This window comes from Mauremys mutica, chromosome 14 (assembly GCF_020497125.1).
Source record: "Mauremys mutica isolate MM-2020 ecotype Southern chromosome 14, ASM2049712v1, whole genome shotgun sequence".
Lineage (NCBI taxonomy): Eukaryota > Metazoa > Chordata > Testudines > Geoemydidae > Mauremys > Mauremys mutica.
Window position 1 is genome coordinate 37762271 of NC_059085.1, and position 26026 is coordinate 37788296.

Here is a 26026-nt window from a genome sequence, read left to right on the forward strand (position 1 = left end):
AACAAATCCTCCCAGCCTAGTTATGCAGAGTGCTCTCATTTCCCCCTAGATTTTCATGTGGCATGTGTGGTGTGGCGTACTGGTGCCTTTTTATCCCCACCCCCGCATGGCTGCCTAATTGTTACCTCCTTATTCCTTGCAGACACTCATGCCCAGGTCAGCCTGCTTCAAAACCTGAAGAAGGCCAATTACAACATCCCAATCTTGGTGACAGATTCCGGAAAACCGCCTCTGACTAATAATACCGAACTGAAAGTACAAGTGTGTTCCTGCAAGAAATCCAAAATGGACTGCAGTGCAGCCGATGCCCTTCATATCAGCATGATCCTAATCCTTCTCTTTTCACTCTTCAGTTTATTTTGTAAGTTTTCCTAAACTCCAAGTAGTAACAGTGAAGCATTATTTATCTAGGTTCTTGGAAGTGAATCTTTTGTGCCTCTTCATAAGAAAACCTACCCAAGGGAGAAGAAGTTAATTTGTACAGTGATCTAAGAGTCCACAGTGTGACATCTGAATATTTTGAGAAAGTATGTGAATGGGGAAAAAAAATTCTATAGGCAGAAAAAGGGTAGGAAATGCCAGGTTGTCAAATTAGCAGGTGATTGCAAATACAGGAAAAGTTTTGAGTAGAATCAAAGAAAATCAAAGCTGAGATATTATAAACTGAGAAGCATGGGTGGTAGTAAAGAGATTTGTGACTCATTTTCCTTCATCTCTCCCCACCTGAATTCAATTCAAAAACAGAAACAGGAGATTAAAGGTGTTCTTGTAACAATAGCTGTTGTGGGTCACTATGAAAATGAATAGTGTCTGCTTCAATCTATTCCCCCGCATAAAGTACGTCAGCAACCGTACACAGGGAATTTATTCAAGAGTCTGAGTTTATAGACATCTAAGATTGATAGTCTGGAGAACTGCAAGACAAAAAGAGAGAACAGGAGTTGATGTCTTGGGATAACTTTCAATGGATGGTCTCTCTTTGATGCTTCTGAGTAGGCCTTTCTAAAAAGAAGAATAAACCTTTCGAATGCACAATTTAATTTTGGAGGGTTAAGAGTCAAAACTAATGCTTGAAAGGTGATGTGACTGGGGGGACAAGGACTTCCGAGTTCTAATGCTGGCTCTGCCCTTGGCTCGCTCTAATGGTCTTGGGCAGAACTGAGAAAATAATTGATTTTTCAGTTCAGTAGTTGAGCCAAAAAAATCTGGAAATAAAATTAATTTCATATCAACCTGAAATGGAAGTTTTCATTTCCATTTCCCTTTCTCCCCTCAATTCATTCAGGTCAAACAAAATATTTTATTCAATCCAAACCCTTCCCCCCGCCTCTTTGTTTGCTTTAGTTTTGAGTGTGTTTTTGCTTGTTTTGTTTAAATTAATCAAGCAAAATTTTAAAAAAACCCACAACATCATTTTGAAATGAAAGGTCAAAATGTTTCAGTTTGAGCATGTTGTAACAAAATATTTTGAATTAAAAAAAAAAATCTGAGGGAGGATTTTTGGCCAAAACTATTTGATGAATGCAACCCAAATTCACAAATAGTGTTGGTCAACCCGAAATTGCATTTTTTGACAAATAAGCTATTTGTCCAAAAAACATTTGCCCACCTCTAATCTTGGACAAATCTCTTACATCAGTTTCCTCATCTATACAATGGCGATAATACTAACAATTCACCTAGGATATAAGGATTGTGTAAGATTTGTACGGTACACCATATGTATGCATGGTATTGTATAGGTGGATTTAACACCTCAGCATGACCAAAGGGCTTAAAGTCTGAGTAAAGTAAAATATGACATTATGCTGAGATAAAGGCCTGAGTAGCAGAGTTCTGCACATATGGCATGTTGGAGCTGCTTGAGTTATATAGTATACATCATATTGGTTGCTTTTCTATTTGAGTCTATTGCTTTTATCCCAAAGGGTTGGCATAAAAGTCACTGTGGGAAGTTTAGAATTAGCTAACGTTGTGAAGCTCTTTGAAGATGAAAAGAGCTGTACAAATGTTAAGTGCAAATTCCTGTTTTTGATTCCATTGGGTGACATCTGAAGTGACTGCACTTGTCAGTCCAGTTACCTGCACCCTGAATTCAGCCCTAAGTAGTTATTATGTTTGCTAGAACTATTCTGCAGGACATTAAAAAATCATATCAGCGTGTATTAATATGCAGCTCATTGGGTCAGATTCATTTCTGATGCAGCTACATGGAAGTTAATGGCATTATATCAGGCATAAGCCAGGCCCATTATGATAACCTCCTTGCATCTGTAGATGAGATTTCAATTTTCCTTCTGAAACTTTACTCTTTTTGGTTTGTCTGTACAGGATGTGATTACAGGACGGGGTTACATTGTTTTAATATCTTTTGGTTAAGTCTTTTGGTTTTGAATGTACCCACTTGGTTGTTATCTAGCAGGTTAAGAGGTCAAGACATTTTTCCTGGGAATGAACCCTGGGAAGTAGGTTTATCTACATTTTGGATCCAGATCATCACTGAGGATATTTCCCTGCAACTGTAACTAGTTAAAATGTGAGCCATATATAGGCCCAGATTGTGAGAAATGGCCTATGTGCGCAGGAACAGAAGATTGCACAATGAGATTCCCCCTCCTTATGTGGCTTCAAAAGAACCATTCACATTGATGGTCCTTGCATTCTGGGAAAGACAGGGACTGCTGGTTCTTTCTTGCCCACCCCAAAATTCCATTACAGAGCAATATAATGAGAAGGGGTAGGAGGTGGTAGCTGCTTGGTCCTGCCAACACTCGATACCAAGCCATAGAACAAGGCCTGCATACTGAGGGAGCATATTGCTCCATCATTATATGCAAGGTGCAGCGCCGGAGAGACAGTACCACCCAAGACGCTCACTCTCTCTGGCACTCTTCCTGGAGTAGCAGAGCTCTGCACCACATGCTACGTGGGCTTGAGGCATAAAAGCCACAAGCAAGCCCATAAATAGTAGCCTGTTTTTTTTTTTTTAAAAAGCTGCCTGTCAAAAAATTAAGGGTCAAATTTAAAAATGGATCCTGGTCTCTAATTTTGCAAAACAGCAGCACAAATGGTGTATGTGTGCATGATTTGCAGGTGTGGTTTGTTTGGGTAGGAAAAGATATTCTTTTTGTCTTGGCAACTAATGAAAAGCCAGGGAAACACCAGCTGTTTTGGGAAACACATGTGGAATGACCACCTTTTGCCAGATGTAGGTGATTTTATCCACAGTTGTGAATGTGAGCATGAATTCAACAAACAGGGTTAAGCACATTCAGGCAAAGATAGGCCTGACTTCCCGTGTTCAGACCATATTTAGAATTTTTCCTAAAATCCAGTGATGCTCAATCTGATTCAATCCATTGTGGAGAGAGGGGGCCCTGATTTTACAATGTCTTATATCTTGTACAGTCATTAATACTTGTGCAAAGTGACTGAAAACCATTGTTAAATCAGACCGGTAGCATTTTAAAATCACTTTCCACAGGTGCGCATGACCACACAAGGCAGTAGAGAATGAAGCCTAGGAGGTAGCTGAGAAGTTTGGCTCTGCCTCAGAACTTTTGCAAAATGTGCTGGTGTCATTTCCGGGAAGCTATGGGGGGAGGAGGGGGTGAAGAGGGGTGGTTCCTATTCATGTCCAAAAGTAGGGTATCTTTTTATAGCTGCCATTAGTTCCATCACAATGTCTTGCATAGTCCAAATATTTATCAGAGTAATCAAAGATTATGGTGCCATAAAAACTAAGATAAGTTTAATGCTTATTGAACAGAAGAAATATCCCATTGCTAGTGTCAAGTTATGGATTTAATTTTTGCAAAACCCCTTACGTAGCTCACTTTGCTCCTGGTGCTTATGTTTTATGAGGCTCTTATTCCTAGGAGGTAAATTCCTCAATCAAGTGAACTTTGCTGTTCGTGGCAAAATCTTTCATTTTTGTAATTGACATCTGGCGTGAGGATGGATAACCCCATGAGAGAGCTTTTCCATATAAAAATGCCTGGTGTGCATCTCCAGCCAGTACAAAACATCTTTAAATAGGGCAATTATTAGCTACACTTAGAAAATATGCCTGTTCTGTAAGTCACAGGAGAAGTGATATGTGACAGATTTCTGAATGAAATGAATGCAGAACTGAAGAACCTGATTAAAACTTCAAGACAAGCAAAAGGAAACAGTTCAGCATATTCAGCTGCTGCTGAGTACATTCAGTAATGGCAGGCTAAGAAATATACAATTGCCCAGAAGCCTGGGATAAGTAGATGTGTGGTTGGGGCAAGAAAAGGAAAGCAGGGATTGCCCGTTTGTGTGGTGTTCATAAAACAAGAACAAAGGCCATTCCTAGGAATGGAAAAGTGACATTTCAAAAGTGATAAAACAAAATACTTCTTTGTGCAATGCATAATTCATCTATGGAACTCATTGCCACAGGACGTCATTGAGGCCAGGAACTTAGCAAGATTAAAGAGGGATTGGACACTTGTCTGGATAACAAGAACATCCAGAGTTACAATAGTTAATGCTAAGAAATTTTGGAAGGGATATTAAATCTCATGCTTCAGGGCTTAAACCAATCTCTAACTATTAGATATCAGGATGAGACCTAAAGTTGGGGAACATTATTCCTAATCTGCCTTTTGCAGACATTACACCTTACACCTTCCTCTGAAGCATCTGGTGCTGGCCCTGTTAGAGACAGGATACTAGACAAGATCCTCCATGGGTCGGATCCAGTCTGGCCATCCCTGTCTCCTTGTGGCCCTGTACTATCAGGGAGAGCAGAAATAGGGTGCCTGTCAAAAGGGCATTGCTGATTGAGAGTGGAACAAACGAAGCTTCCGGGTAGTAGGGTGAAGAGATGGGGCTGATCAGAGAAATAGATCTCAGCTGCCAGCCAGAGAGAACGGGGATAAGCCTGTTGGATGTCAGTCACACAGAGCAATGCCTTGGGACAAGGAGGCAGGACTAGGGAGGAGTGCACTATTGACACATCTGCGCATAAGCCTCAGTTTTAAGGTACAATATTGTTTCTCGGGGCTCTGATTTGAGGTCTGTGATGACCGGGCAGGGCCTTTCAGTTACAGTCAACTATTTGTTTCTTTCAGGAAAGAGACGCAGCATGTTAATTTACCAACCAAGCCAAAATAAGTTATGTTGGAGTGTAAACGGGCGGTACTCACCCCTGCGGCGCCTCCTGCTGGTTGGTCTCAGAATTTCCCGCAGTCCAGCCCTGGAGCGCCCTCGGCAGGCTGGTGATCCCCCTGTTCGCAGGCCCCCGTGTCCCTCCCTGAACCCGGTGCCCCTTTCTGTAATTGGGTCTCCCCCCTCCCAGGGGAACCCCCACCCTACTATCCCCACTTTGCCTCAGTAGTGGCCACTGACAGTCATGGCCTAGCCCCACACCCTGGGGCAGACTGCAGTATCAGCCCACTCATCACAGGCAATAGGGGTTTGGACCTGCTGCTTTGTCCTACCCCTGGGCTGCCCTCTGCAACTCCCAGTACCTTTGGCCCTTTGCTAGGCCGCAGCCTGGGGCTTTCCAGGCTGGAGCTTCCCTAGCTCCTCAGCCTGTTCCCAGCCCTGCTTCACTCAGGTATCTAGCCTCAAGCCCTAAGCAGCCAGGCCCATCTCTCTCTGCAGGCAGAGAGACTGTGTGGGCTCTGGCTTCCCTGCTTCTTATAAGCCCCAGGGCTTCAGTTTGGGGCGTGGCCCCCAGCTGCAGCCACTTTCCCAATCAGCCCAGCTCTGTCAGGCCACTTTTAACCCCTTAAAACCCCGGAGCAGGGTCCACCCTGCTACATGGAGGTATCCCTCATGTATGCTAGGCGGATTTACCACAGATGGAAAATGATCAAAAATGATTATTTTAATGTCACGCAGTAAAAATATCTGAATTTGGGAGCTGATGTAGCCCAAGTGAGGGGTATTCTGAAGGGGATCAAAACATTTTTTAGCATTTTGTATTTCATGATGGACTTATTCACCATTTTAACTGAAACCTCCCAGCCTTTCCACTAAGAGGATCTCCACAAAGTGACCTAGTGATTAAAAAAAGAAGAATTAGCCCATTATGGCAATGTACAAATTGACAGTCTGGCAGATCACTTTCCACAGGTGTTGGGTGGATAGTAAAAGGAGCATAGTTGTCTGTACAAATTACACTTTAAATACCATTAATTTCACAACAAATGACAGTGTACATAAACGTTAACAAGCTTTTAACCACCAGACTATTTGTTTTTCAGGATACTTTGTGCCTGATAGAAATATTGTTCTCATTCCCCTGTAGCGCTGCCATGGTAGAATGAGTTTCCACAATGAACTTAATCAAAACAAGCCCACTCGCAGATATGCATCAAAGAACCTACAGGGCTGGATATATGCACAACAGAGTGGGCAAGTATAAATGCTCTCCAGCTCCATCAGGCTATTTGCCATTGCCTTAAAAGAGGACCAGGAAGAAAACATACCTGTGTTCATGGTCACAGTGAGCTCAACAGCAAAGGCCGGGCTCTCCGTGAAGAGCTCGACTATAGCTATCCTGTATGATCAGCTCTAGATTTCAGACCAGATGGCCAGTATGCAGAATATTATTATTTAAATATTTAGACTTGATTTTGAAATAATTGTACATCGTCTCAAACTGGAGGTTGCTTGTCACATTTTAATGTATGTTAAATCAACATAAAAGGCCAAGTCAGAGCTAGGCCCACTGAAAACAAGAGGTTAAAAATGAGACCTCAAAGACCAATAGTCAAAACCAGAACAAATAGCATGCTCAGTGATGCCTTCAATTAATTACAGCAGTAACAATATTTTTCTTTAATTTACTTATGAGAAAGAAGTGAAACTGAAAACGTCTGTTAAACATTTTAAGTCTTAGTTGACGGTAGACAAATGATAGGAACCTTTGATCCAGTCTGGGAAGCGGGCTACAAAGTTGTAAAGATGACTTCAGCCCACGTCTCCATTATCATGAACAGAAAGAAATAGAAACCAAAAATAAGGTGGCTGTGAAGAAATGAAATGAGTTGTGGTCTCTGTGTTGAAATTAATTTGTCAAACGAAAGTGTAAAAAGCCTTCAGTGTGGTGAGAAACAAGAGTAGTGCACTGATGCCTGTATTTGATTGCAGACAAGCCTGAGAGAGATCCTTGAATTTAACTTCCTATTAATTTCCTCTATCCTTTCTTTTGAAATGGTAACCACCACCTCTATAGCCTTTCCTCTCTGCTGCCCACCATCCCCATTTAGGAATGCATCTACAGGGCTAATAGACCCAACATTGTATTTTTCCCCTGGATTTCAAATGTTGGATATTAAACAAATAAAAAAATCTTCAAATAATATTAACTGGCAGATTTAAACTTGCGTGAGTGTGGAGAGCCAGAATTGATAATGAAATGTCACCTTTAACCCACCTCATTGTACAAAGGAATTGCAGCATATAAATTCTACTTTATGCAAGAACACCTCGCATCTGAAGATTCAGGCAATGCGATCTCGTGTGAACCAAAGACAAATGATAGAAGTTACAGATGGAAAAGACCTATCAGGTTGTCTGGTCTTTTCCTTTGCCAATGCAGGGCTTTTACCTGCAGGTACACAGTTTTGAGTCTTATCTCTGAATTTCTTTGCTTTGCTTAGGTTGAATCAGACGAGTAATACAGCTTTTCATCGTTTAACTTTTGTTTAATTTTTAGAGGATATTTTTTTCAAAAGAAGCAAATATCTGGTTCTGTTCTGTGAGGTCAGAGGAAGAAATTACGCGGAAAACATTTCATTTTAGTGGGTTTGCCAAAAAGTAAATATATAGAATTCCCATCTCAGTGCTTTTAGGATGTGTTGTGGCTGGTTTTATTTTAATAAGTAGTTTTCACAGATAGGAGAACTGACATTTTGCTGGTTAAATGAAAACAAAAGCCAAAACTTCTTAGTAAAAGTAGTGAATTTCTACCAGGGCAAGTACTCATTTTTTTAAGAAAAATAGAATTTCAGTATTGACATCACATAGAGCTGTACATATTAGCAAAATTTCCCTATGTACAAAATCTATGAATGCTTCAGATGTGAAAATTAGTAGCTGTGCACTGCTGCAGTCAAAGGCTCTTTTCTGGTATTCCAGCATGCATACTGTATGCATGAAAGGAGCTTTAAATAGTGCTGTTTAGGGCCTGATTCTCTTCTCACACTGGTGTAAATCAGAAATATCTCCATTGAAGATAAGGGATATACAGTGCTGTAAAATGTACTTAATAATTATGCCTAGATTTGAAATGCAAGGAGACACAGGCCCACCTGTATTGTGAGAACAATCATTTTGTTGCGAGCCCCTTAAATTTTTTGATGGAGCAAGCTCTAGTAGAAGAATAGTGCTCTTATGTTTAAGGCGCTTGACTGGGAGCCAGAAGATGTGGATTCAGGTCTACTTCAGACATCTTGGGCACATCTAATCTCTGTGTCTTTCTTAGCCCCCCATCTTTTCCAACTTCTCAGAAACGTAATTAACTCATTAATGTTGATGAGATGCTCAGATACTCTGATAATAATGGCTATGTAACACCTGGGTCTTACAACTTATTGTGAGACGACTGACTGCTGAGCACACATAAAGTCAGAGGGCTTTAAATGGGCACAGCAATCTGCCCATGCACAATGAATTGCAGGTTCAGTATCTAATGCCTAGCTATATAGATAAGACCAATAGCAACACACACAGTTTATACTTAACCTTAATGAAAATGTAAGTCATTAGCCTAAATTTCAGTGAATCAGTACAGTTATTTGGATTTTAAGGGCATTTTAAGTATATTTAAACTAAAGATTCCAGAAAAATAAATGTTGAAAAACATGTGACAGTTTAGAAAATATAGCTCGATAGATATGTACTGGGAATGTAAAATAAATAAATATTTTATAATACAAAAACAACTAGTTCCTTAAAATCTGTAGTGGTGGTAAGACCAGGCATTCCATGGAGGTGAAACAGACATTTGAAGAGATTAAACTAGTAACCTTTTCTGTGGTGTGCGTTCAGAAGAACATTTTCTTTTTCCATTTTTTTTATTTGGCAGAGGTAAATGGTTGTAATATAAAGTACTATGTTTGTTTTCTGGATAGCATTGTAACATCATGTGTATAACTTCAGGCAGTATTCTGAATTGTTCTAAAATAGACTCTACTTAAAAATGAGGGCTGAGCAAATGATTCACAGAAAATAATTTACTGGACAAATTTAGGCTGTTTTCCTGCTCATTAAAATGTCCACAACAAATCATGATTCTGTTTTCTCTAGCTTAGCTATTTTATCTAGCTATGCTTTTCTCTCTCTCTCTCTCAATCACTGTAGTATCTGAGGACCTCAAAATTACTAACACATATCTTTGTGAATTATATTTTTCTATATAGACTGATCATAAACAACTTGCTACTGGTATTCAGTATGTGATATCTGAAATTCAAGATGAGTTGGTGGGTTTTGATTGGCCACAAATGTCACATGGTGTTGTTTGTGTTGCTTGATTGGATGAAGATAACTCTTATTATCCAGAGGAATGTTTGAAGAAGCCACTGGGGCTTTGAATCATTCATGTCCACCTTAAGATCTGTGCATGCATGGGTTATGCATGCACAGACTGGGCATGTACAAAAGTGCTTTGAAGATTTAGGGTTGAAATGAAAATTCAGGGGCAGTTTAAAGTGATATTTATCTATATATAGCATCAGCACAGCCATATCTGAAAAATTTCTAATTGATTTCACTTTCTTCCATGGCTGTTGAGCAAATTACTTTCCTCTCATTTGCATTCTATCTTAATAACGAGTTTTTAGGGATTCTCTCAATATTTCATGTTGGGATGTAGTTTACCTAGAGACCTAAGTGTCCCTGGACTAATTATGTTCATGCTCTACTTTTGCAAGACTGCTCGCAAACTAAGCTGTATTGCTTTGGAAGATGAGACCAGACGGCTTAAATAGTTCTCCATTGTTTTAAAAGGTTGGCTGGCTCTTACCTTTGATGTATTTAATTTTCTGTAGTACTATATGTGTGAAAACCTAAAAAGAACTACTCGGTCGGTCTACTTCAAACATTTACTTGTCTGTTTTATTAAATGAATATTTTCAGCCATTCAGTGGGATTTAACAGCTCAGTGCTTGAGAGAATTCTTTCCTACATACTTATTTTACTGGACATCTTCCCCTTCCCTCCTATTTCCCACTTGAACTGAAAGAGAGTGCAGCTTTATATTTATTGTCTATCAAAGCTATGGTGACGTGACTGTATTACTTAAAGAAAAAAATATATCCAAGGCCTGTAATATGTTTGCTGCTTTACTGTAGGAATCATAGTCCCCAAATTAATATACTCTCAACAAATAATACACAGGGATTTTTATGGAAGCTGCTTTATTAGGTAGCTGCATAATCACTTTGAGCACTTGTAAAAAGTTGTAGGCTAGGTTTCAAACTTTCCCTCAACCACAAAACAAGCATCACTACTAATCCATATAGGACTGATGTGCTTTGCTTTAAGTAGAGGTCACATGCATATTTTACACTGCCTAAGAATTGTCCATTGTATAAAAGCAAACAAATAAACAAATCAAGAAAAAAGGGTTCAACGAAGGAGGAGGAACTTGATGAGTTAAAAAGATAAAGTCCAGATCATCAGCCAGTCCAAAGTAGTGTTACTCCAACGGAAGTTCGGGCCAATTTATATTTTTAATTAACAAATTACTTCATGTAAAAGCAGCAAAGGGTCCTGTGGCACCTTATAGACTAACAGACGTTTTGGAGCATGAGCTTTTGTGGTTGAATACCCACTTCATCGGATGCATGTATTCAACCACGAAAGCTCATGCTCCAAAACGTCTGTTAGTCTATAAGGTGCCATAGGACCCTTTGCTGCTTTTACAGATCCAGACTAACACGGCTACCCCTCTGATAAATTACTTCATAGCGCAAGTGAAAACATCTTTAAAGTAGGCTGGCAGTAGCAAAGAAACTTCCCTTTGGAAATTATTTCAGCCTCAGAAGACCTGGTGTGCCCTTTTGTAGCTGATCTGCCTGAACTGACATGTTTCTCCACTTCCTTGCCAAGCTTGGTCTCAACCATTTGTATAGCACTTCTGTCATTTTAATTCATAAAACTAAATATTGATATTGGTGTTTAAGATTTTAGTGGAGTTGTAGGTAGAGTTACAACAGATTCACTCCAGACGTACAGAAATACTACATGCTGTATTTTTCTTACCATTGAGGATCTAGAAGTCATTTTACTAAAGCAAATGACAATGAACTACATGGGTGAATCTGTGAACTGAATATTGTCCATTGGAAAATCATTTACATTCTCTTTCTTATAGACCCTTTACTCTTGTATGTATGTTCAGTTAGATCACTGTTTCTGCCTGGCTCATGCAACAAATAGGTTTCTTGGTTGCTGAGATGAGGAAACACATTTTCTAACTGGGGCAGATGTTTCATCTTTCCAAGTCTAGCGGGAATTTGGGGAATAAATTTCCCTTCTTTCCCAAGAAAAGCTAATGCCTCTTTGGCAAAGATCAGGAACCTATATCTTCTGACACCTGCAGTAAAGCTTATAGAACATCTTGCTACACTGAGATTTAACCTAGGTCTCATTAGGAAGTGACTATTAAATGATTATTTTCTATATGCCCAAAGAAATATTAGTAATTTCCAAGAGTGTTATCCAAGTCCTGTTGAAGTCGATGGAGATAGATTTGGAGAAAGCTCAAAGAGAGCATAGTTCTGGATATTTGGAAAACTCACACACACTGGGACACTGGCAAAACAGATAATTTATTTGAAAACTTCTACGGTGTGTTGTTGTTATAATTTACATTTAGGCTACAGCAGTAACTATGTATCTAATCCGTGCCCTTTTCTAGAGGGTAAGCCCAGGAAATAATTATCTGAATGTTGGTGAGGTGACTGTGGTTCTGATGTTATATACCATTTCCCTACTAACTCTGCAACAGTATTGAGGTTTCAACAAACCCCATCTTGTAAATGTGGTTTTTTAATTATGCAAAGATTAAATTCAGTGTTTCTGATGAGAGGGTAATTGAAGCTTTCTCTCTAAAGAAAATGGCACATACAAGCAGTGAACTCTAGAATCCAGTTTTATTACCTATCCTACTGTATGTTAAATTAGAATTGGTACAAAAACACATCTTGGGTAAAGTTCATCTCCATGCAGAGGGTCAGCACAAAGCTTATGCACCATTAATTCCCATGAGGGTTTCAGTGGTGCATAGGACATGTACTGATGTCCCTCCACACAGGGCTGATTTTTGTCTCTTGGGAGGAAGAAAGCATTCAAGGGCTGTTTAGCAAATGGGTCCACATTCTGAAATGTAGTTTTACTGTTCTGTTCTGTTTCTTTGAAACAAATAGGGAATGGTCAGTGCCACCTAGGTACCTCCAATACAAGCTGGAAGTACCTAGATGGGAGTTGTTGGACAATGAGCTCTTGGAAATCAGGCCCATAGGCAAGGGTATGAACTATAGGGCTTTTTTGGTAAGATAAGACGGGTTGAAATATTGGGCTTCAAGAATGGCATGTGTGTTCTTTCACCATTTTCTTCCATCACACACCCTCGGATAGAGAGTGCACATTAGATTTGCCCTCTAGGAATAGATAAGTGGCTACTACCATTGTATAAATCCATAACACAGACACTTAAGTAAACTGTTTAAAATGGATTGTTACTTTCTGCAAGCTCGTTTTTAAAAACTATCCATTAGACAAACCCTTATGATTGGATAATGACTTTTCTTTTTCGCAACTGCATCACATTGTTGACTCATATTTGATTTGTAATCTACTATCTCCCCCAGATCCTTTTCAGCAGTACTAGTACTTTCATCTAGCTAGTTATTTCCCATTTGTATAGTTTTGCATTTGAGTTTTCCTCCTTAAGTGTAACACTTTGCACTTAGTTTTACTGATTTTCATCTTGTTGATTTCAAACCAATTCTCTAATTTGTCAGTCATTTTGAATTCTAATCTTGTCCTCCAAAGTGCTGCTACCCCCTCCCAGCTTGGTGTCATCCACAGATTTTATAAGCATACTTTCCACTCCATAATCTGAGTAATTAATCAACATTTTGAATAGTACCAGACCCAGAAATTAACCCCGCAAGACCCCATTAGATACAATTTGACAGTGAACCACTGGTAACAACTCTTTGAATATGGCTTTTCAATCAGTTGTGCATTTACCTATAGAAACTGCATCTCGACCTTTTTCATTTGTTTGCTTATGAAAATATCAAGTGGGTCTGTGTCAAAAGCCTTACTAAAATCAAGATATATTACATCTACTGCTTCCCCACTATCCACTAGGCCAATAACGCTATTAAACAAAGAAATTAGGTTGGTTGGTTTGTTCTTGACAAATCCATATTGACTTCTCCTTATAACTCTATTATCATCTAGCTGCTTACAAACTGATTGTTTAATATATGTTCCAGTATTTTTCCAGATATTGAAGTTAGGCTGACCAGTCTATCATTCTCTGGGTCCTCTTGATCCCCCTTTTTAAAGATAGGTAATATATTTGCCCTTCTGCAGTCCTTTGGGACCTCATCCATCCTCCATGAGTTCTCCAAGATAATTGCTAATGGTTCTGAGATTGCTTCAGATAGTTCTTTAAGTACCCTAGGATGAATTTATCAGGCCCTACCAACTTGACTACATCTATCTTATTTAAATATTATTTAACTTGTTCTTTTCCTATTTTGGCTTGCATTCCTTTTTCCTTGTTGTTAATATAAATTGTGTTGAATATCTTGTCACCATGAATCTTTTTAGTGACGACTGAAGCAAAGTAGGCATTGAACACCTCCGCCTTCTTGATATCATCAGTTATTAGCTCTCCTTACACAGTAAGCAGAGGACCTACACATGCCATTCTCATATAACTCTGTAAAGCTAGTTTGTGGACCAGATACTTCCTCCTCATCCTCCATCCCCTTTTTGCTTTTTTGCCACTATGGATTCCCCTTAAATATCTTGATTCCCCAGCTGCTCTATTAGGGCAGTTCTCCATCTGGGAGAAAGAGGTTGGGGATGGATGAGGTCCCAAAGGACTGCAGAAGGGCAAATATATTACCTATCTTCAAAAAGGAGGATCAAGAGGACCTCGGGAATGATGGTCAGCCTAACTTCAATACCTGGAAAAATACTGGAACATATATTAAACAATCAGTTTGGCATAGCTAGGCATAAGGAGAGTTCTTGCACATCCTGCAGGGGGAGTGGGCAAATTGGGGGCACCCCATATTCTGACAGTTCTTGACCAGTGGAATGGTCTGTAAGAGATTGTTCTACCCAGTGTCACTTAGAACAACCCTTGGGAGGCATTCCATTGACTTCAATTACTGTTGAATTGGTTCCTTAATAACTGTTCTTAGAAAGCTTTGTTGAAACAATGCTGTTGAAATACATCCCTGTCCTGTCTTTCCATTTTCATTCTTCTCTGTCCAAATCAGAAGGGCTTGATTGTCCCTCCTTCTTTGAAATTTATTTTCCCACCAAAATTGAAAGTGAAACCTGTTGGAAGTTTGTCAGGTTATTTTTTCTTATAAGAATGCCAAAGAATCTCATAAATCAGGAAGTCTGACCCATACCTTGAGCAGCACCGAAAAACTGGTCAATATAATTTTAAATCATGTCTTTCTTTTGTGAGCAAGTGTTGGATCTCCTGAATTACGGCCATTACAGCTGATGGCTCTCAGATCAGAAAACGTACCTCTTTTATGACAAGGAATGAGGCTTTTTTCTAGTGTCAATGCCAAGGTCTTGTAAGCAGAGCACATTAACATTCAGTGGCCAAGAAAACAGAGATGTTAGCCTTTAATCTTGAGGCATAACTTCATAGGTGTATTGGTCTGATTATGCAACAGTCAGGGGGCATTCAGAGACTAGGATAATGGGCATGGTATGAGTACCTAAATAGAATAGTCCAACTTCAATTCTCATTGCAGTCAAGTGTGAGTTTGAAGGCATTCAGCCGTTTAAAAGAGATGAAGGAATTGGCAGGCCTCAGAGGACTGGTCTCCTCTGTGCTGTATTAACAGGAGTATTGTATGTAAGACATAGGGGGTAATTGTCCCACTCTATTCGGCACTGGGGAGGGCTCAGCTGGAGTACTGTGTCCAACTCTGGATGCGACAGTTTAGGGAAGATGTGGAAAAATTGGAGTGAGTCCAGAGGAGAGCAACAAAAATGCTAAAAGAAAAACCTGACCTCTGAGGAAAGGTTAAAAAAACTGGGCAGGTTTAGACTTGACAAAAGAAGACGAAGGATGGATGTGATAATAGTCTTCAACTATGTTAATGCTGTTATGAAGAGGACGGTGCTCAATTGTTCTCTATGTCCACTAAAAGTAGGACTACAAGTAGTTTGCTTAATCTGTAGCAAGGGAGCTGATTTAAATTAGCATCACACTATTGATTTCAGTGAGGCTACACTCATTTATCCCACGTGAGCATCTTGCCCACTACTTTGGCTCTTCTTAATTTCTGCAAATATTCCAGCAAATGAGTTTTACTGGCCAGAATGTTTGTGAAAATGCTACATTTTAAGTGACTGTTTGAGAATATTCTTGGAAAGCAAATTTTGAGTTGGCAAACTTTGATATTCACACTGGAATAGAAGAGTGGGGTGAATTCAATCTGGGAACATAAACCATATCATGTTACCTCTGTGTGCAATCAAAATTAACTGACACTCAAATACTGAGTACTTGCTCTCAAGATACAGAAGAGAATTATTTGCAGCAATTATTTGGCACATAATTTTGGAAAACATGTATCTCAGAGAAGTGAAAGCAGCTCACAGGCAATTTACATGCAGAAGAAGTAGCAAAATTAAGCTACTCTAACCAACAGTGCTTAGAATAGGATTGTCCTTGTCATCTGCACACCTAAAGCTAAGGATGTCTACAGGGCTGTGTTGAACTCCAGATCAGAAAATGAAGAGGAAGTGTACAGCCTGCAAAAAAAAATAAAAAGAATTGTCCCATCAAGGGCTTCTGGTCACATCAAAATCCAGGAGAATGAAGCAGTACATCATTTGTGCTGTCCCTGGAACCTATGGAATGAACAGTTTTCTTTGTCTCACTGTTGCCAGGGTTTCATTTGATAGACTACATGGCTCATAAAGGAATAACCTTAACTCCCACTGAAAATCTTGACAGCTTTCTCTTGATAAAAAATAAAAGTCTATTTTTTCCTCAAGAAAACCAGAACAGATGGAATCTCCACCTGCTACAGTTAGATGAAAAACGGCAGGGTTTTTTTTCCCCTATTGTTTCTTAAAAGTGTGTATGTCTGTGACTGTGTGTATGCATGCACAAAATCAAAGCTTAAATCCCATAACCCTACACAGCAGAACCTTGGCCCTCAGCTGGACCCCTCACTTAAATAGAAGCCCAGTTTTGGCATTAGCTTCTCAGCCAATGTGCACTCTCTAATCATCTCTGTGGCCCTTTCTACGGTTCCAGTAACCCAGTAAGCCTGATCATAAGAGTTGCAGAGCACCAGGGTCTCTAGTCGACTTCAATGGGAGATGAATATGTTCAGGATCCCATCTTTTCTTGGCTCTTCCTCTTGTTTTATCAATTTGGTGACATTCCAATTAGGAAGAGCAGCTGATGCAACTTTTCAAGGCACATTTAAATGCATTTCTTTTATTTGGTTGAAATTGCACTGGGAATATTGCATGAGTCGCTGAGCAGAGGAACTAAATTCTAGTTGGTAAATGGGTGAGTCCACTGCGAATTCGCACTCAGAGATAGAAGGTGAGGGGCATGTTTTTTGGGGGGTGGGATGGGACGGGGGAGGTTGTGCGATTGTTTGCAGGTGGAGAAAATTGTCAAAATATTACCATTACATCATAAAAATATATTTTATTTTCCATGAACACAGCACAGTAGGAGCTGTCAATACTGCGTGAAGCAGGGTTTTGAAATATATATTATGTTACAGTTATATTAGACTCCAGTAGAGAAGAAACTAGCATGGAAAAATCATGCTCAAAACTAGAGCTGGGCAACCTATTTAGAATGAATGATTAATGCAACAAATGTAGCCCCTATTTCTTTGTTCACAAGCTGCTGATGAACCAACTAGGAATTTCCTGACTGTGTTGGGATTCATAATTGTGTCCTGAAATTTTATTTTCTGAAGAAATTTCAGCCTATGGATTATCCAGATATTGAGTGTTATGATTATTGTTTATTTGCCACGTGTGACTGGCTGTCCTTAGCTGGAGACCTCCAAGAGACTCCTAGAAACTCAGAGTAGATTTTTGATTCAAAAGGCAGCACAACTTCCTGTGAGTCAGGTTTGAATAAGAGCCCCTTCATGATGCTGAGAGGCATCGTATTGCCTTTCAGAGATGTGAAATTTATTTTTCGCTGTCACCAGAGGTCAAGGCATTTATGAAAGTTGGGCCCAAATCTGAACCCCTCATCTAAACAATGGTGGTGGTGCTCAAGGAGTATCCATATCCAAACATGGATCAGAATTTTGTGATTAGCATCTCTGCCTTTAATAACCATACCTGAACACCCAAACCAAACCATCCCAAATGTTGTGGTAGTTTGAAATTGGGATGGCATTAGCCCTACCATCCAGACAATGTTCCACTTCAGGTAATTGCATCTTTCCTAACTAAGATTCACTCTATTGTTAAAATGGATATATGTTCTCCTCCTTTCTGCACTATATTAGAATGTAGCATTACTGTATTCTCTTTAGTTAAATTCCACCCCCCAAATGACTGCAGTGCAATGGTAGGTGAAACCCTAGTAGACATCACAAAGCAGCATGTACTTAAAATTGGGAAAAATATAAGCAAGTATGGATGATAGCTAAGCAAACTCAGGAGAAAGTAGTGGGGAAGACGAATACAAAGGCAAGCAGAAGATAGCCAGTGGCTGAACTCTGATTCTTCAGCTCTAGAGATTGTGTACCTTCTCAAAAGCCTCTCTCCAGGTTCTTATGCTTGTTTCATTTCCCTCCACTTATTTTTATTAGAGGAATATATTTTGCATAATTTATATTTTGCCATAGGGGATGGTAGGCTGTTATAGGTTTTCCCGGGTTGCTTTGTTGTGCTGCATGTGATTCCCTAGTTAGTGAAATTTAACATTACATTCCATTCAAATAATGCAAAAGTAATAAGCAGCAAATAATTAGTCAGAACAAAATAAATTTTATCAAAATTGATATTAAACTCAGTTTGTCTGAAAGGAACAAAACAAATAATCAGAAAGGAGCAAACAGAAATAGCCATTCCCATTGTGTCCTGAATAGGCTGCAGGTGTTTATAATTTTGCCAGTTAACTATAAATAGGTGATCGAGGAATAGAAATTTAACATAGATTAGACAAGCATATTCAGTAAACACATTCATCTCTTTTGATATGGGTATATGACATGTGTCTTCATGGCCCAAGCGTGCGGTGATCTCCACATAAGCAGATCCTTCCATCTGCCTGGAGCCCTGCTGAGATTGGGTCCAACTATTGTAGGATCAGGTCCCTGCGTGATTTGACCCGAATCCTTTCAACAGCCTTGTGCTTTCATTCTCAATTCAAACACAGTATTTTCAGTTCAATGAAGGACCTATCCAATGCCCGATGGAGTCAATGGAAAGACTCCCATTAACTCCAGTGGGTGTTAGAGCAGATCCTAATTGCCTCTGCTTCTTTGGGTCTTGTGTAGTCACCTCTCTGATACAATGTAAAGGGTGACAATCTAAAAAAGGCAGAGTTGTGCTTCAACGTGTAACACCTGCAAACATTTGTGTTTTTAAATTGGCTAACAGGAAAAATAAGAAATATACTTTGTATTTGTCGGTATCCTTGGTTTCTATTGTCCTACCACGTAATCAATAGAGCAGCTATTCCAAACCATAGCTTGCAGGGAGCATAAAGCGCCAGTACAACTATAATTTTAAAAAGTGCAGATTCTTTAAAAAGTTGCCTGTTTTTCCTGCACTGATCATTGGTTAAAAAAAGATTATTGGTTGGTATTTTATCTCACTTTACACAGGTGTAAGTGACTAAAGGGTACAAGAGGGTCAGGTCACAGGTCCTGTCTCCTGTTTTGAGCTCGGACCTCTTGACTATGCACTGCTAAAGATCCTTAAATGCCAGAAGTGGCATTTCTCCCATAGATGTCTGTCTTCAAATAATTGCTTCTGAACCAGAATGATTTAGCTGCAATTGCTTAATAATATGCATGCAACCCAATGAGTAATTCGATGTATTTTTCCCCTAAGGAATAGTTAAAGAATGCTGTGATCCTGCTCAGTAATAACCACACACATTTCCCATCACCTAGGTCTGTAAGAACTCCTGACATTTGAAGCTGTCCTACCGAGTTGCCATGGCAACAAGAAAAGGAAAACATCAAATCTGAAGATCGCAGTTTACAGTTACTGTTCTTCACTACTAGGCCTCAGTTGCTCCAGATTCAGTTTAATTTGCAACCTCACTTAGTCTATCCGACTGTACGTCAGTGTTTGACAACCTCTGCCCTTACTGTTGTTCAATAATGGATTTCTCTTGCAAGATGCAAGGTTTATGCGAATTTTCACTGAATGTTAAACGACCATGACATCTCAACTTGACCTTCTGGGAGCTGAATATAGAATGACTCCATTTTTTTCTATCTGTTGACTTGTTGCTATTCAACTGTTCAAAAACAAATATTTTGTCTGTGGGTTGGTATTTGTATATGTATGAATGTATGTGTGTATATAAATTTATATGCAGAGAAGAGATACACAATAGGGTTAGTTTTTATGAGACAGTTGCCTGAAGTTTGGGAGGAACAGGGCAGAGTAACAGAGCCACAGGTGAGTCATAATTGTCCTATCATAGCTAAACCCATTGTATATGCTGTTTATACAATGGTGTAACACAAAAGGCAAGAGCAACTGCAACTATAGCATTAAAATTGCTGTGTCAGTGATGCCAGCTATGCCAGGGCCACTCCTCCGCAATGTCACTTCTTTTACCTCAGGCTCAGTGTACAAGAGACGCAAATTCCCAACACTTCATTGCCGATCACAATTTTGTTCCTTCTGCCACAGGTGATACTGATGAGGCTGCAGTGAAAGCAGCTTTTGACTGCACATTACAATGGCAGCAGCCCTGGGAGATAAGGAGACTGTGATTTGCAAGGGGGCTGAAAGCAGTTAAATGCACTATGGGTCATTATCTCGAATATTGGGACTCTCTGGGCCTGAATTTAAAGGGGCCTTAACCCAGCCTCTCTTTTTGCTCCTGCCAATAATTATTTGCTGGGGCAGTTGAGGACATTTTAAACTTCTTAGTGTCCGATCTGCAGCGGCAATCAGGTAGGTAGATGTTTACATGTCAGAAGGCCTATGCGAATAGTAGGAGTGAAGGTCTTTCTCAGATGAATTGATCATCTCTCTTTCGACTCCCTAACCACAAAGGCCTGTTCTCAGCTCTCATTGACGTCCCTGAGCACAGTGAGGAAAATAGATGCCCTGTTGTATAAATATATTCATATATACACACACATACATGTACATGTACACACAGTTATCAATTAAAAGTAACAAGATCATTTCTCTGTGTGTGTGAAATAACCACACTTGTTTGCAAACATGGAATTAAAAGGTGTTCATTATGTATGAATATTAATCCTTTTTTTATTCTGTGAGCATGTAAGGTAAACAAAAACTTCTAACTGTATCAAGATGACGATCCTGTTAATAAATTGTAAATGATCCATCAAAGCTCACACCAAATTTTTTATAAAATTAACACACACACACAAAAATATACTAGTGACAGACTGTGGCTTTTACTAGAGCTTGCCAGTAACTAGGGTGAGGTAAGTGTCTCAGAATATTTTAATAAACTTACTTATTTAAAGTTTAAACAACACTGCTTTCTTATGCAATAGAACTTCACAGCTGCATTTTTGGGTTAGCATTTTACAGTACTTATGGGTCATTCTGTATGTTGTCATTACTACAGTGAGATTATACACATACCTTCCACATCATGTATATGTTTCAATATTAAAGCTTTTTGGAAGTATAAAAAATAAATTCCAAACACACATTTAGTTTTTCATGATGTTACACTAGATATTAAATGTGTATTGGTGGTGAAAAATTGCTGTACAATAGCTTTTCTCTAACTTCCTGTATTATACCAAATATTACAACAGGTCCTTAACTAAAGTAATAATAATAATAATTAATAATGGTGACAGCAAAAAGTTAATGTTGTGGACATCCCTAAATTTTTAGATTTCTTGATAAGATATAAACTGCCTTGATACAAAAAGCTGTTTTTTCTCTCTGAGAGCTTAACTCTTGAAGTCCTCACCCAGGAAATACTCCCACTGACCTTGCTTCTTTCACAGCACATCACAGGTGTCTGAGTTACCACAGTAGTACTTAGAGGTCAATGGGAGGTTCTTTTGAGAAGAATTTCAGAAAGGTTCATTAGTCAACTGCAGGCCTTTAAGCAGGAAGTGCCTGATCTCAAATGTTACCCCGACCTGAACATGGGCATGCTTCCATTCCACGTCATCTGCCCAGGCTTTGTGGTAAGCAAATGCTGCTGCTTTATAATCACCAATCACTTATACATATAAACAAGTGTTAAATGCAAAGTTTGCAAAATGAAAATAGATGAATGCTAAATACATTGTGGATCTTTCCCAAGAGGGATTGCATCCCATGCCTTGATCTACTAAACGTTTCACTTGAATGTAATGGAAACAACAACTATCCTTCCGCATAAATATATTTTTCTAATGGGATTCTTCCTCCCCCTGCGTATGAGCATCATTCAAAGTCTCTCAGTGAAAAGATTCCCATTGACTTTGCTGGGCTTTGCGTGAGTCATTATGAGACGTTATCCCTGCTTCTTGTCAGAATGGGTCCTAGCACATTATGGATCCTCCTCAGGGGGCCCAAATCCAGGAATAAAACTTTTATGTTTGAATCTGTCCTAGTGACAAGCTGCTGGGTAAAGCCAGTTGCCTACCGTTTACCTGTGCAATAAGAGTCCACAGTGGAGAGTAACATCTCAAATAATATTGCAAAAAAATTGACCTATACAAGGGGTGGTTACCAATGAGAATATTCCCCCAATGGAGGCTCTGGATCACAGAGGTACCAATACCTCCCTGACTTTCTCATCCAAAACTGGGGGGGGGTTCTGAAACCTCAGTCCCCAACCTCTCCTGTTCATAAGCCCGAGGGCTCCATCTTGAGTTAACTTCTGGGCATCCTAGGCACTAAAAGAGGAGCCATAGCTGCCATCTTAATATTTTTTCCTCATTTTCTAACTCCCCGTATTCAAGAAAGAACATCTATTAAGAAACCCAATAGGCCAAATCTTACAGCCTTATTCAAGTGAGAAGCCACATTAAAACTTATGGGTTTCCTTACATGAAGGGAAAGGCCCAAAATGATATTTCCTGAAACTCAGGAACTAGCAGAATTTGGAAGCATTTCGTGTCATGCAAAATCAGAAAAGATCAAAAAGAAAAACCTCATAACTTTTGCTCTTCCTTTTTATGTTGGATTAAGTTTAAAATTTGTTCAGGTTTCCCTTGCTGTTTTCATAACCCATCATTTATTTTAATTTAGCTATTTTAGTTGCTACAACATTTATTTCTCTCTGTGTGCGTGTAATACATGCAGAGTTGTCTGTATTTTGAAAGACACTGAATTTACCGGTAATCATTTTCATTTTGAAGCAGACGCAAAACAGCGCCAGTCTAAATCATTTCATTTCAAAACCCTGTATTTTCTGGTAAAACACGAATCCAATATGACAGTTATCAAGTTAATCAAAGAATGGTGTTGATTAGCATGGTAAATGTGTCATTTTCAGTGTGCTTGCTAACTGAAACACTGTCAATACACCTCATGAGTGTGCTCGCATTATGCCAATGTGCATATATTAATGTATATTATGTTCAGTAACTGCAGGTCTGAAGATCAAAACAAAAGAAAACCAGCTGAATTTCATGGTGGGTGTCAAATAAGATTTAGATTACAGTGGAATAATGTTTTGGTAATATAAACGTGGAGCCAGATTCTCATCACATTTCCACCTAGATAAATCAAGAGTAACTCCATTGACCAGAGCAATTTCTCAACACATTGCTTTTATCAGTCTGCTGTAAATAGTAAAATAACATAACTTGTCATAAGACACTTGGAAATCATTTATCTATTATTGTAGGTCTGTCTTGAACATAGGGAAACCTACACTCTAGATGACTCACTTCCTTCACTGACCCCTTTAAAGGATCCTAAAGGTCCCCGGTACAATTTTGTTTAACTTTTATTTAGAATGACCACACTTCTAGTCAAGTAAGTCTGGCTGGTTTCTTGGGTGATCATTTGAACTGTAATACAATCTCATTTATTAAATTAAGGATTTCCAGTCAGTTGTAGGTGACCCGGTTTAAATGCTTTATTTTATCATTACAGAAAAAGAGAAGCATGTGTGTTATGGTTATGTTTGTTTTACCACTAGTCATTCCATCACTAGTTTTCTAAAGCATGGAGATTGCTAATTTCCCCTCTTTGTTTCTACCAATACATTTAGCCATTTGATCACACAGCAGAGTTTTGTACACAGATCATATTATTGTATATCCGGAAGCCAAATTCTTACCAAATGTGTTTATCTCATTTCATGTCAAAAAAGTTGAATAAAAGACGAATGACAATAAAAAATGACACTGGCACGAGAATAGCAGGTCCAAGGGAGAATATAGGATTATGTATTCCCCTTACAGTATCTGTAGAATTTGTTGTCCAAGTGCTACATCTCCCAATGGTAGCAAAAAAACAAAACCAAAAAAACAACAACAATTCTTTCCCATTTAGCTCTCGGTGATTTGTAACCTTGAAGTTCACATGCAAATTATTTCAGAAAACAAAGCTAGAGTCCACGTAAAGCAGATAGAGAGAACTATTTTACTGTGTAAAACTTACAGCCCATTGCTGTTACTACTTTACCTAACCACAAGTTATGATGACCGCTGACTTCTCAATGTCCAAATTAAATGAATACACACATCAATTCTCAGTGAAAGTTACTAGTTGCACAATTGCTATGTGTGTGTATATATATGTAGATATACAGAGATACACACATACATATATAGAGCTATATATAAGATATTTAGAGGGGGAGAGCGAGACTACACAGCATGGGGATTTGGAATAAGCAGTTTAATTCTATGAATTACAAATGAACACACAACTCAAGCAGGGGCATGGGTTATGCATGGTCAAGCCAAACTGCTGAAAATAAATAGTTTATTCCCACCTCTGATGTTGTACTGATTTAAGCTTCACTCGGCGCTCTCTCTCTCTTTATATTGATTTACATAATTTGAAGATATGCATACTTGTTTACTGACTCCTTTTGTTTTAGTTGTCTATGTACCAGCAAGTCAGTAGCAGTGTGAAGGAGGATACAGAAAGAATCCTAACTTTCTTCAATATTAGCAGGATGAGTATATGGAGTTATACCCATCCTCTGAAAGTTAGGCTTCTCCTCTGCATTAATAAGTGGCTGTATTTGATGTTTTGAGGTTAAATGAATGTAGTCTAAAGGGAGAGTTCATGCGTGGGCATGCACACTGCCCATGAACTAGGATTGTAAAATGAAAGTGTGTATGGTGGCGAATTCAGTACAGATATGCTGTGTGATTAATTGAAACGTCCAATGGTAACCTCCTGTATCGTCACGTTTGCCCCATAATGACCTCTGTCTCCTTCAGTCATCACCAGGAATTTTTGTTTGGATTTGAATATTTTATTCAGCTACTTTTCCAGTTAATGGTTCCTTTAGGCCCTAGTTGCTGAATTGCTTGCTGTTTCTGAGGTGTAAATAAACGTTTTGATTTATGATGTGGTTGCAAAGAAACTTGTAATTTATTTGTGAAATGCTCAAATAAAGGATGTCTGGGCTTTTATCCTTTTGTCTGGGCTTAGACCTTCCTGAAACAACATTGCATGAACAAAGGGGGCTATATAATCACCCTGCTGTGGTTGACACAGGGGTCTGAACCCACCCTATGCTAAACTAGAAGCAAGAGCCTCAGGGGCAGTGCTGGAGGGAAGCTTGCAAGGGCTATAGCCACCCCAAAATTTGCCATAGCCACCCTGCAGCATCTGCTGCTCTCCAGCTGCCTAGCTGTGAAGGCAGAGTGGAGAGAATGGCAGCTACTGGCCAGGTGGGACATTCCACCCAGCCTGGGCTCCAGGCCCCCACCCCCGATGGTCACTACTCCCCAAGGGCTCTGCTGGCCCCAGAGCCAGGTTGCCCCACTTGGGTAGCTCTTAATGGCTTTGAGCAGCCCATGCCCCAAACTACCCGGCTCCAGCCTCCAACATGGCCATGGGGAAGGTCCATGGAGGGGGTTGACCTCATGGTGAGTGGGAGGCGCAGCCCACCCAATTTTATGTCTGGCCTACCTCAGGCCCCCAACCAAGAAGTGGCTGGCATTGCCCCTGAAGATCCTCCCCCAATTCCCCTCATTAAGCAATGAATTGAGCAGTTTGTTGTCACACAATGGCCATAGAGTGGGATCAGGTGGGTGTAGGAATGGAAGAAGGCTACAGATCATTCACTAGACTTCATAAGACGGGGGGAGTGGATTACTTTGCATACACCAGCTCAGTTAAGGATTATGCCTGCCAAAGCCCCAATTTTGTTACATCACGCTGAGCAAATTTCTTGGCTACATGCTGCAAAGAAACTTCATCGGTCTTTGGCTTCACCGCCCTTTGGCTTCAGCCAACTAGCCCTCTTCACCTTCTTCTATCAGCAGGCAGTTAAGGGCTACCAAGAAAAGCCACCCATGATCAAATCAAATGCCGAACAAAAGATCAACAAAACCATAAGTCAGCTTCCTGCAGATTTACCACTGAACGCTATGGGAAGCTGCAGTACTAGATTCCTGGC

General features: G+C 39.5%; 1 protein-coding gene across 3 annotated transcripts in view; it reads left to right on the top strand.

The window, feature by feature from the left end:
• The window catches only part of CDH13 (cadherin 13), a 745597-nt gene extending 720574 nt beyond the window's left edge, over window positions 1–25023 (top strand). For all 3 annotated transcript variants that reach the window (XM_044987229.1, XM_044987231.1, XM_044987230.1), the window contains 2 exons: window positions 143–361; window positions 19380–25023. In XM_044987229.1, the coding sequence (XP_044843164.1) occupies window positions 143–361; window positions 19380–19387 (227 nt within the window). In that variant the 3' untranslated portion in view covers window positions 19388–25023. The remainder of the gene's footprint in view (window positions 1–142; window positions 362–19379) is intronic.
• Window positions 25024–26026: the final 1003 nt, after the last annotated feature.